The 18,797-nt window shown below is 37.5% G+C and overlaps 1 protein-coding gene across 1 annotated transcript in view; it reads left to right on the top strand.

The window, feature by feature from the left end:
- The window catches only part of PPP2R2A (protein phosphatase 2 regulatory subunit Balpha), an 87,985-nt gene that overhangs the window by 53,211 nt on the left and 15,977 nt on the right, over positions 1 to 18,797 (top strand). The window contains exons 3-4 of the mRNA XM_066352084.1: positions 7,403 to 7,500; positions 17,398 to 17,563. Of these exons, the coding sequence (XP_066208181.1) occupies positions 7,403 to 7,500; positions 17,398 to 17,563 (264 nt within the window). The remainder of the gene's footprint in view (positions 1 to 7,402; positions 7,501 to 17,397; positions 17,564 to 18,797) is intronic.

Here is an 18,797-nt window from a genome sequence, read left to right on the forward strand (position 1 = left end):
ATTGATTGTTTTCTCACATGTGCCTTGACCACGGGCCTTCAGCAGACCAAGTAACCCCCTGAGCTTTTGCTCATGCCAGATGAGCCCATGCTCAAGTGGGCGGGGGTCTCGAACCTGGGTCCTTCTGCATCCCAGTCCGACGCTCTGTCCACTGCGCCACCACCTGGTCAGGCCTATAAAGCTTTTAAAAGTGTTTTTATTGAATGTTTTTCTTCATTTATAGTGTTTTAAGATTACCAAATTTTCTCTCTGTGTGTTTATCAGGTTTATTTTTCAAGTGTCTATCCTATCTCCACCCCAAATCCTCCTCTTCCCTGCCGTTTTCTTTCTTTCTCTTTTTCTTTCTTCTTCTTTTTTTATTTGTCAGGCATGGAGAAGGATATGTCAGTCTTATACTATAATTATGATTTTTGTCAACTCCTAATAACCCTGAAATATAAAAAGCTCTTTTGGGGCAAATTTATGCATTTTATATCTTTACCTTATCTTTTATTTATTATTACATATAAAATAAACCCATTTGTCCTAGTAAATTATCTTTAACTTAATTGTGTGATGATTTACCATTTTCTGGACATGGACAATTGTGCTATTTGACAGTTGGCAGGAAAATTTTGAACAAGAAAAAAATTTTGTCTGCCAAATGTTTATGGTGCTTTAAAGGAAACTTCTTTGAATATTTTCTAAGCCTAATACTCAACTCTGTTTTAATAAGTTTTTTTGTTTGTTTGTTTTGTTTGTTTGTTTTTTAGTAAGGGTTCACAGACTCCTATACTCCACGTTGTTGGTTGTCTGAAAACAGATCTCTTGTATATTTTGTTTGTTTTCTAGTTATTCATAGTGAGAGGATGAATCCAGATTGTCTTATGGCCAGAGCAGAAGGCAAATTACAGATTTAAAATTTTTTACTAGTGTCTTTCACTTCACCCTTTTAAAAAAAGAAGTGTTAAGTTTCTGCACATTTTATTAGGTACTTTTTTGTATACTTTGTTTATGTATTTAGTTTTGGTGTTCTTCGTTAATCTTTGTTTTTACTGAAATGGAGTGAAAAGGACAGGATACTGGTTTACCTGGAAGAGTTTTGTGGGAAATTAAGCATTATTTGTAAAAAAAAAAAAAAAAAAAAAAAGAGATTCAGTGCTGACTTGATAAGTTTGTTTTCTTCCAGGTGTGAAAGTTGTGTGTTTCTAGAATACCACACTGGCAGCTACTCGTGTCACAAGTCTTTATAAACACTTGCTCTTTATTTCCTAATTAATGAATGTTTGAAATGTGTTCAGCTTTTTTTATTGTAAGGATAATACTATAACCATTTCTGTATTAATTTTGATTGGTTCTTTTTACATTATTTATTTGGGCCATAGTCCCCAAAATGGGATTATAAAATCATTGAGTAATCTTATAAAGTTCCTCACAATGCAAGAGTAGAAATATTTAGAAAATGTCAAAGCTAGTAATAATTTGGTCACTTAATATATAGTAATTATTGTTAATGGCTACCATTTATATATACTGATAGTTAATTTTCTCTCCTGATTTTTATGCCAAATGTGTTTCATTTTTGAACCTTTAGCTCTCTGATTTGTTCTATTCTGTTTATAATATTACCTTTAGCTCTCTGATTTGTTCTATTCTGTTTATAATATTATAGCACATAAGAATAGAGAAAGGCAGGATGTGCCTTATGAAGTAAAAGCAGACCAGCAACATGTAGTTCTATGGTTATTTCCATCACTGTCACCAACTACCATTCCACCTCCAAAGACAAGCAATTAATTATTTCACCTTCTTTAGATGAAACCCTGGTACTAATGGTTTAGATTAGAAAGAAGGGGTTAGAACAGGCATGGCCAACAGTTTTTGGCCCTGGGCCAGATTAGAAAGAAAACATTTTTCATGGGCTGGACAAAATATTAAAATAAAAAAAATGTTAGCCCTGGCCGGTTGGCTCAGTGGTAGAGTGTCGGCCTGGCGTGCAGAAGTCCCAGGTTCGATTCCCGGCCAGGGCACACAGGAGAAGCGCCCATCTGCTTCTCCACCCTTCCCCCTCTCCTTCCTTTCTGTCTCTCTCTTCCCCTCCCGCAGCCAAGGCTCCATTGGAGCAAAGATGGCCCGGGCGCTGGGGATGGCTCCTTGGCTTCTGCCCCAGGCACTAGAGTGGCTCTAGTCGCAACAGAGCAACGCCCTGGAGGGGCAGAGCATCGCCCCCTGGTGAGCGTGCCAGGTGGATCCCGTGGGGCGCATGCGGGAGTCTGTCTGACTGTCTCTCCCTTTTCCAGCTTGAGAAAAATACACACACACACAAAAAAAAAAACGTTAAATACAAAAACGGTTCATTTAAGTAAACAAAAATTTTATTATGTAATTTGTTTATGAATAAATGTGAGTGAAAAAATTTTAATATACAGTATTATTTTAATAAAAATATATTTTAATAAAAATATAATTAGCCTGACCGGGCGGTGGCGCAGTGGATAGAGCGTCGGACTGGGATGCAGAAGACCCAGGTTCGAGACCCCAAGGTCACCAGCTTGAGCCCAAGGTCCCTGGCTCGAGGTTGCTCGGTCTGCTGAAGGCCCCCAGTCAAGGCACGTATGAGAGAGCAATCAATGAACAATTAAGGCGTTGAAACGCACAACGAAAAACTAATGATTGATGCTTCTTATCTCTCTCTGTTCCTGTCTGTCTGTCCCTGTCTATCCCTCTCAATGACTTTCTGTCTCTGTTAAAAAAATAATAATTATACCATATAAATATCCAAACTGTATCGCAATCAATCGAAACAATATTTAATTAATTAATAGAATGAGCTTGAAAGGGGTTATATCACAAATAAAACAATTATTTTGTTTTACAAACAGCCTGGACACATTTTCAGTTATCAACTGCAGTTATTGTCTATGCTACAATGGCACTTGATTCAGCACACTTGACCACAAAAATAAACTTTTTGACCTTAGGTGCACACTGGTGAACTCCGCCTAAAAGAATGTGGGTTTCACATCACCTCTAAACGTCAAATTGAGTACAGACTAGTACAAAAGTTGTAATTCTTTATAATGGAATTTTTTAAAAAAAATAAAGTATCGCGAATCCATTCAACCAATTATCGGAAGTTAACCCTAGATTAGTCACACGTGGAATTCTTTTCCATTTGTATCACTATCTTCTTAAATATCTTGATTTCCAATAATCAAAGACGCTTCCGCTTCTGAGTAGCTGAGATTTTAAAGTAGCAGGGAATATTAAAAATTTAATCGCGGGCCGCATAAACTCATTACCTGGGCCGGATGTTGGCCATGCCTGGGTTAGAAGAAGTAAAAATTCCATTTTATATAATACTATAAATTTTTTGGTTTTTATTAATAGTAAGCATTGTGTTAAGTTCTCTTACCAAAAATTTGAGTGTGTCTTTTAAATGCTGCTTTTATGTTACATACTTTGGAATCAGGATGTATGAAATTGTGTGTTGACTTACTGTCGGACAGTAACTCTTGTTCTAAAAGGGAGCCTTTCCTTTTTATTATATAAAAAATGTTCTTTTATAAGATCAGCACAGCATTTTTTTCCCTGTAAAACAACATTTTTACTCATCATAAGAAAGATTCTGGTTTTTCTCTATAAAAGAAGTTTCTTGTTCTTTCGTTTATGTTGCTATTTGTTGGTAGTGGTTTGTGAGAACATGACCCTAGCATTCTTGGATTTTCAATAAAAGTTAGTGTTTACCCTTAAATATTTTAAACCTAGGCTGTCCAGGATGGTGGCCCGTAGGCACATATGACTACAATAAAAAACTTGGGAGCCATATGTGGCTGTTAATTATTGTAATGGACAGTTCAGATATAGGACTGACTCTTCCACTGTAACAGAAAATTTTTGTTGAACAGCCCTATTGTAGACTCTGCAATCATTACTCTGTAAATTTTTTAATGGTATTGGAATCAGAACATTAGAAGAATGTTTTCTAGAAATAGATTTATTGTTGTTCTTGTTTTTTAATAGATATTAGTATCTGGCCAACCTTGTATGAGTATAGCACAGGGGTCCCCAAACTTATTATACAGGGGTCCAGTTCACTGTCCCTCAGACTGTTAGAGGGCCGGACTATAAAAAAAAACTATAAACAAATCCCTATGCACACTGCACATATCTTATTTTAAAATAAAAAAACAAAACAGGAACAAATACAATATTTAAAATAAAGAACAAGTAAATTTAAATCAACAAACTGACTAGTATTTCAATGGGAACTATGCTCCTCTCACTGACTACCAATGAAAGAGGTGCCCCTTCCGGAAGTGCGGTGGGGGCTGGATAAATGGCCTCAGGGGGCCTCATGTGTCCCGTGGGCCGTAGTTTGGGGACCCCTGGTATAGCATAACATGGGAGCACTATTTCTAGAGCAGCGGTTCTCAACCTGTGGGTCACGACCCCGGCGGGGGTCGAATGACTAAAACACAGGGGTGGCCTAAAGACATTATTTAAAAATGTATTGTATAATAACTATATTTTCCGATGGCTTTAGGCAACCCTTGTGTTTTGGTCATTCGACCCCCGCCAGGGTCTCGACCCACAGGTTGAGAACCGCTGTTCTAGAGCCATGCTTCTTTACCTTTTGCACATCATGGCACACTGAGGTAAAAAGGTTGCTCCCAGCTGGAGATTACAAATTTGGGTGCTCTGCAGAATCCAGGCAAACTGATCATTTCTGGCACACTGACCGGTATGCGGTAGCACATCCAGTCCAAAGCTCAGTTTCACAGTGTTCTTTGTGATTCGTTCCTGGGTTTTTGTTTTGTTTTGTTTTGCTTTTAAGCAAGACAGGAAAGGAGATGTGAAGTATCAACTTGTATTTCCAGCACTTTAGTTATTCATTTATTGCTTCTCATACTTGCCTTGAGGGGGGACTTCAGATGAGCCAGTGACCCCTTGCTCAAGTCAGCAACCTTGGGCTCAAGCTGGTGACGCTGGGATTTTGAACCTGGGTCTTCAGCGTCCCAGTTCGATGCTCTCTCCACTATGCCACCGCCTAGTCAGGCCTGATGTTTTTTTAAGTGCAGGGACTTGGGTATGTTTTTAATGCTTTATTCACACAGAAGTCAGTAAAGTATAGAGCACCTAGTAGATTGTCTTTTAAGTACTTTCTGATACTTGGCTTTACAGAGTAGTCCAGTACATTGTTTGACACCTGTGTGTTACATGTGCATGCAATGTAAACAGGAAACGGCCTTTCCACCTAATAACACTGTGCTGGGCTGTCTGGGTTAATGTTTTTAACCTGGAGGTGAAGTGCTGTCCAGACCCTATAAAATTATATGCCTGTTTTTGTGTGCTCTTAAGTAAGTGCAGTTTCTTGGGAGAGCTTGTGTAACTGAGCAGATTATCAGAATTTCAGAAGGTAAAATGGCTAGGACCTAGACCAGTGGTTCTCAAACTCTTTGAAGTTGGGGCACATTTAAAATCCTACAAATAATTGTAGGTGCACTATATACAAATTTCTGAGAAATACGTTATAATAATTAAGTCAAATATTAAAAAAAGTCCAAGTGTGTTTTTATGATAATTAAGCAAAATAAATACAGCAAAGTTAAATTTATTCTGACATTAAAAACATTTTTATGTACATTTTTTGTTATGCTTTTTAGAATTCATAAAAAGGGGGTTAAAAATAAAAAGAATGACAAAAATGTAATCTTTCTATATATCTGTAGATAACATTCTTAGTAAGATTTAGTAAATTTGGCAGGGTCCCAGCGCAAATGTGTTGTTTTTTCATTCTTGTGTTTATGAGAAACATGAGCCTGATGTTTCCTAGCAATTTCTTTAACGTTTGGGCATATATTTGAAAGGCAAACTCTCATTTCCTCGTCAGTACATTGAAGAATTCATCTCTTTTTACTCTTGTGTTAAGGGTAGAAAATCCTAATTCACAGAAATAAGATGTTGAAAACTGTAGTAAAATGTGCAAAGCTATTTTAGATATTACCACATATTTCTTTTTTATAGAAATTCAAAAGGCTTCAAGAGACAATTCCTTATGTTTAATCATCAATCCAAAACCCCCACTATACACATATCATCTTAACTTGACACCAAACAAAGGATAGAAGAAACTTGCCTCCAGTCAGTCTTTCCTGGGAACAGAGTGGCTAGTTAGTGTAAACAATCCAGTACTACAGCTTAACAGCCTTTTGCAACCTAATCAGGCAAGTGAGTGGGGAGTTGGGCAGACTGTCAGCTTACAACCAATTCCCCACACCTTTGTCCCCCAAAAATCTAAACTCCAAAAACCTCTTGGTTTTTTGGCCCCAACAGGCTCATATTTCTCTGGAATACCATAGGGCGCACCTGGAAATCTTCTAGGGCGCACACTTTGAGAACCACTGACCTAAACAATGGAGGAAGCAAAACTTTCCAAAATCAAGCTGGACTTGGAAAAATCTCTAAAAAGAAAGTTATAAAGTTCAATGCTGGACAGATTAGGGTCAGCTTATTATAGACCAGAAAAAAAACCCTCCTTGAAGAAGTTAACTTATTATTTAAAATGCGTATGGTGGAGTCTTTCCTAATTTGGCATAGTGCTTTATAGTGAAGAACTTGGTAGTAAAAAATGGTGAATTGCACAGTGTATTACTTTATCTCAATACCAAATTCTGTAACTGAAGATTTTTTCCCTTAGGAAAATGGCTCTGGTATCAGAAAGTAAGGAAAAAACCCAATCATTTTATTTGAAGTTGACTGTGAAATAATCACCAAGTTTGAGTGCAATATGACTCATTATAGTGCCCCTGCAATATTTTGTGAGCCGCAAGAGGAGCTTTGCACACTGAAGGTGCAAGCACAGAGTATTTCTGGTATAAGTGTGTTCCATTTGCAGATTTTTGTTTGAGAGGTCATAATCTGACTGTATTAATTTATTGACTTTAAATTTCATCTGAAATTATTTTTATATTTAAACATTTTCCCCAATTTTGTTATATCTGCCTTAATTTTAGAGTCCATCTTTGGGTTTGCATAAAAGATTGTCAAAAGCATCTAAGAAAATTAGCATGATAATTATTCATGTTTAATGGTCCTATCATAGAATGTTTCACAAGTTGCTGATTTCTTTATATTCATGATTTTAGTGAAATATTAATACAGCACTGGTATATTATTTGTTGTGTTCCTGTATGTTAAAATAATGTTATATTGGTTTATTCTGGGGTGAATATTTTGGTTGAGCCAAAATACTCATGAAAGAGCTTTAGATTTACTTTATTCCTGAGGGCAGGTTGATATAAACTTGGATTATGTATATAAACTTGGATTATGTTAGGAAAAAGCTGTTAGGTTCTAATACTAGAGTGAGTTGGGAGAGAGAAACTAATATCCTGTTTTTGTTGTTGTTTCAATTATACAGCAGATATAATTTCTACAGTAGAATTTAATCATTCTGGAGAATTACTAGCAACAGGAGATAAAGGTGGTAGAGTCGTCATCTTTCAACAGGAGCAGGAGGTAAGTGTTTAAAGATTTATTGTATAAATAACAGTTTGCTGTTTGTTGAACAGGAGAATCTCATCAGAGGATATTGGCAGTTTTTAAAAGACATGCCTGTTTACCAAGCAAAATATCTAAGGTAGAGATAGCTTAGCTGTATGTGTTGTTCTGATTTAAAAACAATGACTTAATTGTGTAAAAAGATTTATTGGGAGAAAGGGGTGGGGAGTAGTGGAGTAATCCAAGAAATTAACTGATTTTGAAGCTTTGGCGCTCTCTCTCTCTCTCTTTCCCCCTCTTAAAACTCTATGAAGCAGAATTGCTTGTGACTTCTTACTCCTGAGTCTGTTTTTGTGTAGTTGGGGCCAGCTTAATAAAAAGTTGCTCACTTACTGTGATGTTAGTCCAAACTGATACTGTTACTCTGATTTAAATATAAAGGTTTTAAATGACATTTGCATGTATACTTTAGGAATTTATAATCTCAGTACCCTTTTAAAGAGATTCCTTTCTCTTTGAAGAAAGGAATTCCTCATTGCAGAATCTGCTTTTAAAGTGGGTTTTGTTTTGTTTGGGGTATAAAACTTAGGCACACTTCCAGATCTGTTTGACAAGATTTCTCACTTAAATTTTATCTAAACAAAATTTGTCACAGATTTTTCCTTACTCTCTCCCTCTATTTGTACATCAAAGTTAAGCCTTTAAAATTACTTTTGATACATCCTGCCCCTGTCTGTATATAATATATTTAAAAAGAGTTAAGAGTGATGTGGATAAATTACAAGGTTTTACAAGTAGATGTCTAAATTATAACACAGTTAGGTTTTAAAGGATTGTGAAACTCCTTAAATAAGCAAAGAATCTAGTAATAATACTACTACTTTGCACTTCTATAGCGCCTTTGACCTGAGGATCTCAAAGTGCTTTACAAACACTAATGAATTAATCCTCACAACACCCCAGTGAGGTAGGTAATTTAATTTTAAAAGAAATAATTAATAGTGTCTAATTAGAAGGTGCACATACACTAAATATGTCTTTTATTTATTATTCTTGGTTGGAAGAAAATATGAAAATAAGACTCAAGCTTTTCTTGACAGAGGATATTCTTATGGGAATGGGGGAACAAGGTCAGTTTCCTATTCCTACTTTCAAGCAGCTAAAAATCTGACCATAAGAATATTGACATAACAAAGAGTTGAAATGCAGCCTTACATACAGATCATTCCAGTTTCCCTGTATTTACAAGTGAAAATGTTGGGATACTGCAAGATCGCTTGATTACGTAGTGGCAGAGCTGACAACTAGAGCCCAGTTTCTGGTGTGTCTTTTCAGTGTTGACAGCCAAAGTGGGAATGTTACTTTAGCCATTCAGAAGTCAGAGCTGCCTTTCCATAGGCATTCTCTGCCCTTGATTTTTATTTTTTTTACTGAGAATCAGTGGCTTTCTACTTTCTACATGCTTTTGTTTTAAAGAAAGGTTTTGGAGAAAGACATTTAAAATTTTGCTTCTTCAGCAGTTCTGTCTTGAAGGATAATGCATGGACTTACATGAGGGTTTCTGAGAGTCTACATTTTTAATGAAGACTATGTTATTTTAAAATCTTAAGTTGTTAATTAAAAACTAATTTAGAAATATTTTCCTTGAGAATGAGGTCATTTCACCTTCTACAGAAGGTGGTTTGTTATTAAAGTCAAAATTAAATGTGAAAAATGACTCAGGTTTAATGAAGGAAGTTTACCTTTAGGGGTTCAATAAATGTAGTTAGAGCAGTAGCTTAGATTTTCCTAGTGGCTGTCAGAGATAATATTGAATTGGAATTCAAGGTCTAACATGAAGTTACTCAAACTGCTTACACATTTTACTTTTTTGTATTTTTTGTGAAGTGAAAAGTGGGGAGACAGACTCCTGCGTGTGCCCAACCGGGATCCACCTGGCAAACCCACCAGGGGGCGATGCTCTGCCCATCTGGGGCATTGCTCCGTTACAACCAGAGCCATTCTAGCGCCTGAGGTGGAGGCCATGGAGCCATCCTCAGTGCCCAGGCCAACTTTGCTCCAATGGAGCCTTGGCTGTGGGAGGGGAAGAGAGAGATAGAAAGTAGAGAAGAAAGGGTGTAAAAGCAGGTGGGTGCTTTTCCTGTGTACCCTGGCTGGGAATTAAACCTAGGACTTATACACGCTGGGCCGATGCTCTACCACTGAGCCAACCAGCCAGGGCCCACATTTCACTTCTATTGGAAAATAAGGCCAACAACTTTCTTTCCCTGTGGTTCTTTTCTGAAATTTCACTGAACAATCTAAAGCTCTAATATTTAAAATACATGCTTTTATAAAAAGGAATTAGTAAAGTGACTGATTTTTTGAGAAAGGCTAATGGTAGGAACAAAGGACTTTCTTTTTCATATATCTAGCATTCTTAACTGATATAAGAATTCAAGACAGGATTCATTATCTAGAAGCTCAGATTAGTAGTATATCTTTTGAGAATAACTTGGTGTAAATACCTTTATTTTTTAAGTGATCGGTTAAATAACGATGGTGGTAAAAATTGAATAACCCTCTCTCCCTGGAACTTGATCTTACTGAATATTAATTTGGTGCATTTTACCTAATTTATTTTCTACATCTTTAAACCCTCTCTTATACTGCAGCTTCTAATATAGTGTCTTCAGCACACCCAATGTCTATGTCATTGAGTATAAATGTATGTACCTTATACCTATGGGGCGCCTTTATTTCAGTGCCTAACATATAGATTAGATTGTATGAATCAGAGATACACATCTGTAAAATAGCATTGCATTTTGAGAAGAACTTAGAAATAGTCTTTCTAATTTTTAGACAAGTCCCAGGAAAAGTTTATAATACAAGATTATATTTCTTAGTTTAATAGCAAAGCTCTGGAATTAGAACTTGGTTCTCTAAATTTCAGTCCAGTGTCTTCTAACAACCACAGCTGTTACAGTACATACCAGATACACTGGTACCTGTCCAGTGAGCATTTCTTAGTTTCTGGTAACAGTGCTTGTGCTGTTTTCAAAACACAAGGGCATTTGTTCTATTCTGACTTCATCCGCTCACCTTCAGCTTCAAGATTGTCAGGATTCCTTGCAAAATTTCACTAACGTGGAGACCATGTTTTGTTCACTCTTTTTGTTGTCCTCAATTTAGAAGAGAAGGTCAGACGGTAGGTAGCATTAGCGAACCAGGCACATCACACTTTTACATCTTCAACCTACCTTTCCGTCTCAACTTCTTTTGCCCTTCAGAAATGGCAGATCCTCTTGCTGCCTATCCATTTGGCTATCTCCCAGTCAGAGATTCCCAGTAGTCATGTAGAGGCTCTTTATTCAGTTCAAATCTATGTCAGCCTGGTGATCCAGCGTCATTTAATAGCATTTTTTTTCTTTTTCTTTTCCAAGTGAGAGAAAGGGAGATAAGAGAGACAGACTCCCGCATATGCCCCAACCAGGATCCACCCAACAACCCCTGTATGAAGCAGATGCTCTGCCCATTTAGGGCCATGCTCACAACTGAGCTATTTTTAGCACCTGAGGCGGAGGCTCCAGGGAGCCTTCTTCAGAGTCCAGGGTTGATACATTGGAACCAATAAAGCCACTGGCTGTGGGAGGGAAAAGAGGAAAAAGCAGATGGTCGTTTCTCCTGTGTGCCCTGACCGAAAATTGAATCCCGGACGTCCACACGCCGGGCCAATGGCTCTACCACTGAGTCAGCCTGCCTGCCAGGGCCTAATAATAGCATTTTTATAACTAACAAATTTGAGTAATTTTTTTTTTGGATGGAAGCAGGGCAGTAGGGTAGTTGGAACACAAGGATAAAATGATTTCCTTGAGGCATCACACCACATAGTAAGAGTCCAAATGTTTTAAATTAGTTTCTTTTTCAACTACAGTTGACCTATATTTTGTTAGTTTCAGGTGTACAACATAATGATTAGGGATTTATATACCTTACACAGTGATCACCCCAATATGGGGTACAAATTTTTATATCTAGCAAATGTGAAATAGATGACTCATCCTAATAACTTGTTTTCATGTTTTTGACAACAATTTAGGTATGTGGTGGGATGTGATTTTTTTTTCCTTTTTTTAAAGGAACAATTAAGGAGAAAAGTGGGAAGAGAGGTTAATCCTTTTTTTATTTCTTCCTGGATTCTTTCTAGATTGTTATACAGCTTCTGTTTTGTTTTCTAGGACTGCTGGTAACTTTCTAGGAATTTTTTTCTCATACTTTTTTTTTTTTTTTGCATGAAAGAAAGGAAAGGAGAGAGATGAGAATCATCATCTTATTGTTGCAGCACCTTAGTTGTTCATTGATTGCTTTCCCATGTGTGCCTTGACCCGGGGGGGGGGGGGGGGCTCCAGCCAAGCCAGCAACCTGCACTCACGCTGGTGAGCCCACACCCAAGCTGGCAACCTCAGCATCTCAAACTTGGGTCCTCACTATCCTAGGTCGACGCTCTATTCGCTAAAACTCCTTAACAGGATATAGACGAAATCTTAGCATGATTGTCACGAAAGACTGATAGTACTGTTAATGTGATTGTATTCTCTTTGTTTATTTTGAAAGACTAGAATGGGACTCAAAATTAATAGGATGCAGCTTCATAGAATTCAGTGTCACTTATACAGAGGGCTTATTTAGTTTGATATGTAAGTGAAAGAACAGACCTGGTGCCAAATGATGCATCGGCATCCTTTACCATGGTGTTAACTGTGTGCCAGTCTCAATAACAGGCTTAGACGTGGCAGTGGGGAATGGTTGAGGGGTGGAGGTTATGTAGCCAGAAGAAACTGTGAAGAGTGTTGATATTTAGGGATTCATGTGTAAATAAGAGATTAGTTGTTTATTTTTGAGATTAGTTTATTTTTATATATGGAACTAAATGCACAAGAGTTGGATGCCCATCTGTCAAGAGCAAAAAATGTATATATGAGAAATTCAAGAAAATCTCAGTTTTCTTCCAAATCAAAATACAATGCTTACAAAAATTAGGGGATATATTATCGCTTCATATTTATTTTGGAAAATCCCCTAATTCTGCTCACAAAAATTAGAGGATACTTTATCACTTCATACTCATTTTGAAATAACCTCTAATTTTTATGAGCAGTATATCTATAAAATAAGATTTCTTTTCTAAGCTACCAGGCTTTATCTTTCCATTTTTCACTCACCCTTTGATCTGTTACACTTTTCAGAGTATAGAATGTTCGAATCACCTGGAGGATGTATTTGAAATGCAGATTCCTAGATGTACCCTAAAACCACTAAATTAGAATTCCTGGATGCCCAAGACTCCAGCACGTTTACTTTTTTTTTTTTCCTGAAGCTAGAAACGGGGAGAGACAGACAGACTCCCGCAATGCGCCCGACCGGGATCCACCCGGCACGCCCACCAGGGGGCAATGCTCTGCCCCTCCAGGGCGCCGCTTCGTTGTGACCAGAGCCACTCCAGCGCCTGGGGCAGAGGCCAAGGAGCCGTCCCCAGCGCCCGGGCCATCCTTGCTCCAGTGGAGCCTCGCTGCTGGAGGGGAAGAGAGAGACAGAGAGGAAGGAGAGGGGGAGGGGTGGAGAAGCAGTCTCCTGTGTGCCCTGGCCGGGAATCAAACCCGGGACTTCTGCACGCCAGGCCGATGCTCTACCACTGAGCCAACCGGCCAGGGCCAAGAATGTTTTAATTGCATGAAATACATAAGATTATGAAGAAAATTATTTTGAATATGTTCTTCAGGGTATTAAAAAACGTTATTGAATAATGTGTTTTTGTGGGAGAATGTGATTTTCAAAACACGTCATTTCTATAGTGACAAAGTCACAGGTGTTGCTAATACTATGGTTTGTTGCCTACATCCATAATTGGAAGGAATCCTGAATTTCTGCTAGAGGTTAGTGAAAGAAAATAAGTACATAAATTTCAATTGCATATTTGCTCACTGTACTTAGTTCATGCTGAGAACTGTGTTATGATCATAATATGTAAACATTCCTCTCTAAGTTTTAGGAAGAATCCCTGGCAAGGGTCCAGCTCTCTGTAGTCCGCTAAGTCAGTTACCACTCATTCTTCTACTTATGTCCTCTTCCATTTGTGACAGCCGCTGTCACCTCTGGTGTTAGTCTTTGTTCTTATCAATTTGTCTTTAGAAATCCTTTTACTATAATGTTGGTGGAGTTTCGAGAGAGAGTGGATGTTCATACATGAGCCCAGCCTGGCATCTTTAACTTTTTAGACATAACTTTATCCTAGTGTGATACATTTTTTCTTGTTGCAAAAAAAGTCTTTCTTGCACTATTGAAACTGCTAATCACCTCCATGATTTTGTTTTTGGATCATGTTTAGACCCATGTAGTTACTCATGATTCTTTAGGATTATGTACTTTTTCTGTTTTAGGAAATATTTCCATATGTTTGTGCTTTTTTTTTACTTAACAAATAAAACATGGCCCATGTAAACCAAGTTGTTTAATAGAGAATGGTGTGTGCTTAGCCTTGGCTTTTTATCTTGCTTACCTAGATCACATGGACCTTAATTTCTGCTTTTGACTGAAGGTTTACATACATAAATTACTTGAAGACAGAGGTTCTGTGTCATTAAATCTGAAGCTCTGTGTGGGACCTAATATGCCTTAGTAGTCTCTTGCTAGTTTAAAAGACAGCATTCCTGTTGAAAACTGAATTGTTATTTATTGTAATTTTTTTGGACACTAACATAAAACTTTTGAGACTGAATCATTTTAGGTAGAAGATTTTTGCAGTTTCTTCTAAAGTGGTATTAGTGCATACATATTTAATGAATTGAGTTACCTAATTTGTTATAAGAAGATGGTAATGAGGCTCTGGCCAGTGGCTCAGTGTATAGAGCAGGGGTCGCCAAACTTTTTACACAGGGGGTCAGTTCACTGTCCCTCAGACCGTTGGAGGGCTGGACTATGAAAAAAACTATGAACAAATCCCTATGCACACTGCACATACCTTATTTTAAAGTAAAAAAACAAAATGGGAACAAATACAATATTTAAAATAAAGAACAATAAATTTAAATCAACTAACTGACCGATATTTCAATGGGAACTATGGGCCTGCTTTTGGCTAACGAGATGGTCAGTGTCCGGTTCTATATTTGTCACTGCTAGCCGTAATAAATGATATGACGCGCTTCCGGAGCCGTGAGGCGTGCGTCCTGTGTCACCGGAAGTAGTACTGTACATGAGCAATGCTGCGCTTTGCACCGCCGCCACAGGATACAGATGCATCTTGTGCTCCTCTCACTGACCACCAATGAAAGAGGTGCCCCTTCCAGAAGTGCGGCGGGGCTGGATAAATGGCCTCAGGGGGCCTCATGTGGCCCGTGGGCTGTAGTTTGGACCCCTGGTATAGAGTGTCAGCCTGGCTTATGGACATCCAGATTCAGTCCCCGGTTAGGGCACACAGAAGAAGCAACTATCTTCTCTCCCCCTGCCGTACCCCTTCTCTTCTTTCCCTCCTGCCGCCAGTGGCTTCATTGGTTCTAGCGTGGCCTTGGATGCTGAGGATAATTTGCTTGGTCCAAGCATGTCAAGCTCAAGCACTAAAAATGGCTTGGTACTCGAGCATAGGCTGCAGATGGAGTTGCTAGGTAGGTCCTGGTCATGGGCATGCAGGAGTCTGCCTCGCTGTCTTCTCCTTTCACCTAAAATATATATACACAGTCTACCGGAAAGTTCTGTCCATTTTTGGAATAAAACAAAATACAAATTTTTCTTACCGTCAATAAACTTTATTAAATAATATAATTGCCATTATTATTAGTGATTTCTTGCCAGCGTGAGGACAATTTGTATATCCCATTTTTGAAAAATGTTTTATCTTTTGATGTGAAAAATTGAACCAGTGCTTGTTTGATATCTTCATTTTTGAATTTTTTGCCCTTCAAAAAATATTGTAAGGACAAAAACAAGTGATAGTCGGAGGGTGCTAAGTCTGGGGAATATGGTGGATGCGACAGACATGCTTCTGTAGCATTTCTTCCTTGTTGAAATTCGTAAAAATTACAGTGGCGTAAATGAACTTTATCAGTAGCCATGTGTACACTATTGCTTCACACATAAGACTAACGTGAATCAACTTTGTTTTAGTTAATTTGCTACGTCAGTATGTATACATTAAGTGATAAAAATAGGCACGCATGCGCCAAATAAACGTGCTTACGTGTCGAAACTTGTTGTGATAGAAACGGACAGAACTTTCTGGTAGACCTTATATTATGAGCCTATCACAACCAATGATTTATTTCTTTTATTATCAGTGAGTGCGAATATAGTTTAAGCCAGGGGTTGGGAACCTATGGCTCGTGAGCCAGATGTGGCTCTTTTGATGGCTGCATCTGGCGTGCAGACAAATCTTTAATAAAAAAAATAACATTAAAAATATAGAACATTCTCATGTATTACAATCCATTCATTTCCTACCGCTCATGTTCCTGGTTGCGGGGGGGGGGGGGGGAGGCTGGAGCCAATCACAGCTGTCCTCCTGGACAACACCAAATTTTTATTGGATAATGCTTAATGTACACGGGTCGTTGTACGGCTCTCATGAATTACATTTTAAAATATGTGGCGTTCGTGGCTCTCTCAGCCAGAAAGGTTCCCGACCCCTGGTTTAAGTTATTGGATTGAGAATAGTTGTGCACTTCTTCAGTTAACATTAATATGTACCTTAGGCAAAAGTGAGAATTCTAAGCATGTTCAGAATTTAACCTTTTAACCTATCATCACACGATTAAAAATCTTCCCATCAAAAATACACAAAGACTAGTTTCAAAGAACCTATGGAAAAACAGTTGAAAGGAAAGATACTGATAGTTGATTATTTAAAATTATCAAATAGTTTAACATTACTTGATAATAAGAATAGTCAATTAGTTGTTCTCCATATAAAAAGAAAAACTTACTGAATCATCATTTTGAAAGCATACATTCTGGGGTTTTTTTTCCAGTAGTTTAATTATCTGGATTGATCATTCATGGTTACAATTATATTTGGACCCTCTGAAAGCTGTATCAATTGTTACTGAGTGGGTTTGCCAATATTATGAATGCAGACCATACTACATAACATAATCTACAATGGGTATATGAAAGGGGCAAAAAAAATAAAAAAGAACATTCAATTCCTATTTCTTTATATATATATAGTATATATAAGAAGTCTAATTTCAGGATGACAAGCAGTTGTTGATGCCGCTATAGGGAGAAGTTTGCTGGGTAATGCTGAGTGTGGGCTTAATGAGTAACAGCTGTAACTATAATCTTGGGGCTGGGGGGTGTCAGCTAATACCATTACATCTATGAGAACTCAGAGTTTCCAGCAGTCGGGAGAAAGGGAAAAGAGGACAATATATCTTACTAGTTAACTGACTGAGACTTGACCCTGAAGTGGGCGGAGAAAGGTGTGCTCTACCTAGCTATTTCTGACAAGTGATTCTCATTTAATCTTTACATTTTAGATGAGCACCTTTATTAAGGATGCTCAGGGTTTGTGGTTGTTCTTTTAATCAGCATGAGCCTATACTGTTTAAAATATAATGGTAAATTAGTAATCAAATTGATTAATATTTCTGTCGCTTTTCCCATTAAATTGGGCTTAAATCACTGAGCTTTATATAGCTTTTTTTTTCTTTTAAGCTTTCTTGTTTATTCCTTGAAAGCCTTTAAGTAATTAAAATATATATTTATATATAATGTGATATAAATATAAAAAATATAAATAATATAGAATGTGTATAATTATATATAGGATTTAGGTAATGCATTAACCAGAACCTGTGTGAGCTCTGTTACAACTGCTAAAATTTTATTACTATTTTGAAATGTTTCTCAACAATGGTCCAAATATTTTTTTCATTTTAGAACAAAATCCAGTCTCATAGCAGAGGAGAATATAATGTTTACAGCACCTTTCAGAGCCATGAACCAGAGTTTGACTACTTGAAAAGTTTAGAAATAGAAGAAAAGATCAACAAAATTAGGTGGTTACCCCAGAAAAATGCTGCTCAGTTTTTATTGTCTACCAATGGTAAGTGTGATTCTTTTTCCCTGTGCTCTCTTTGTACACATACTCTGTAGGATACGTTCTCCTTTTCAAAGAGGAATAGTTAAGAGATCTGTGCAAATAGACAGACATTTGGAAATCCTTCCTCCCCAAATGGAATATAAACTTTTTTTTTCTTCCCTTTATTATTATTGTTTAAATTCTGTGCAAGAGGTTTTTAGGTGTCAGTTTTATTTTAGCACACATGCAGTTTGTAGTGAAGAAAATGAGCTGTTACCATTGGATTTAGGTCTGATTCTGTTTTGTCACCTCTTGACTTGGGTTTGAGCAGATCACTATCTTCTTTCCAACAAGCCTTGTGACTGGATTTCTTAAACTGTTTTGCTTTCTCAGGAAAAGCTTTTAAGTGAGGGTTAGAATTGTGTGATGACCCTACCAGAAATCGAACTTCTTTATGGCAAATTAAGGATTGTTGTTTGTTTTTTAAAGAGGAGAGAGGAATGGGGAGGATAACTGTTTCACTTACTCACGCTGTCATTGCTTGATTCTTGTATCTACCCTGACCAGGGGTCAAACCCACAACCACAGCCTGTAGGGATTGTGCTCTAACCAACTGAGCTACCCAGCCAATTGGGTCTTTTGTTGTTCTAATTTTTTTTTCCATGTAAGTTGTTGTGATTTGATTTATTCTTTAGGGACTAGGGTCTGAAGAGTCATTAGAGTGAATGAGAGGTACTTCCAGGTTCTGGGTAGCCATCGTCTGTAAAAAAAATTGTATTAAAACTATTTTGAGGCTGGCAGAAGGGTTGGCAGAACCAGTCATGTTTTCATATCTTCACCATTTATAAAAGCAGATTTTTAGACCTTACCATTCTTTACCATTCACAGAGTGTAAACTGCTTTTGAAAAAATGATCTCACTCTGACACCATAGATGTTTGCTGCCTCTAGCCCCCCCTTTTTTTAATTATCAAGGTGTTCCCTAATCAGCCCATTGGCACCTGTACCCTCTGCTCCCTTTTTTACATGAACTGCATTCCCCATAGATAGAAATAACAATTTAAAGCTTATAACTCAAGGCATCATAGATGGAGGTACTGTCTTTACTCATGTCATGTGTTGGTTTCTAATTTCGGTTCAGCGTTTGATTTATATGCTAGATTGTTTCAAATAACACTTCAGATACTTTTTTCTTTGATATCAGATAATGCATAATTTTACCATTTGTATATTGTGGTTTCTATTTTTGGAAGACAATG

The sequence above is a fragment of the Saccopteryx leptura genome, chromosome 1, assembly GCF_036850995.1.
Source record: "Saccopteryx leptura isolate mSacLep1 chromosome 1, mSacLep1_pri_phased_curated, whole genome shotgun sequence".
NCBI classification, from domain to species: Eukaryota; Metazoa; Chordata; class Mammalia; order Chiroptera; family Emballonuridae; genus Saccopteryx; species Saccopteryx leptura.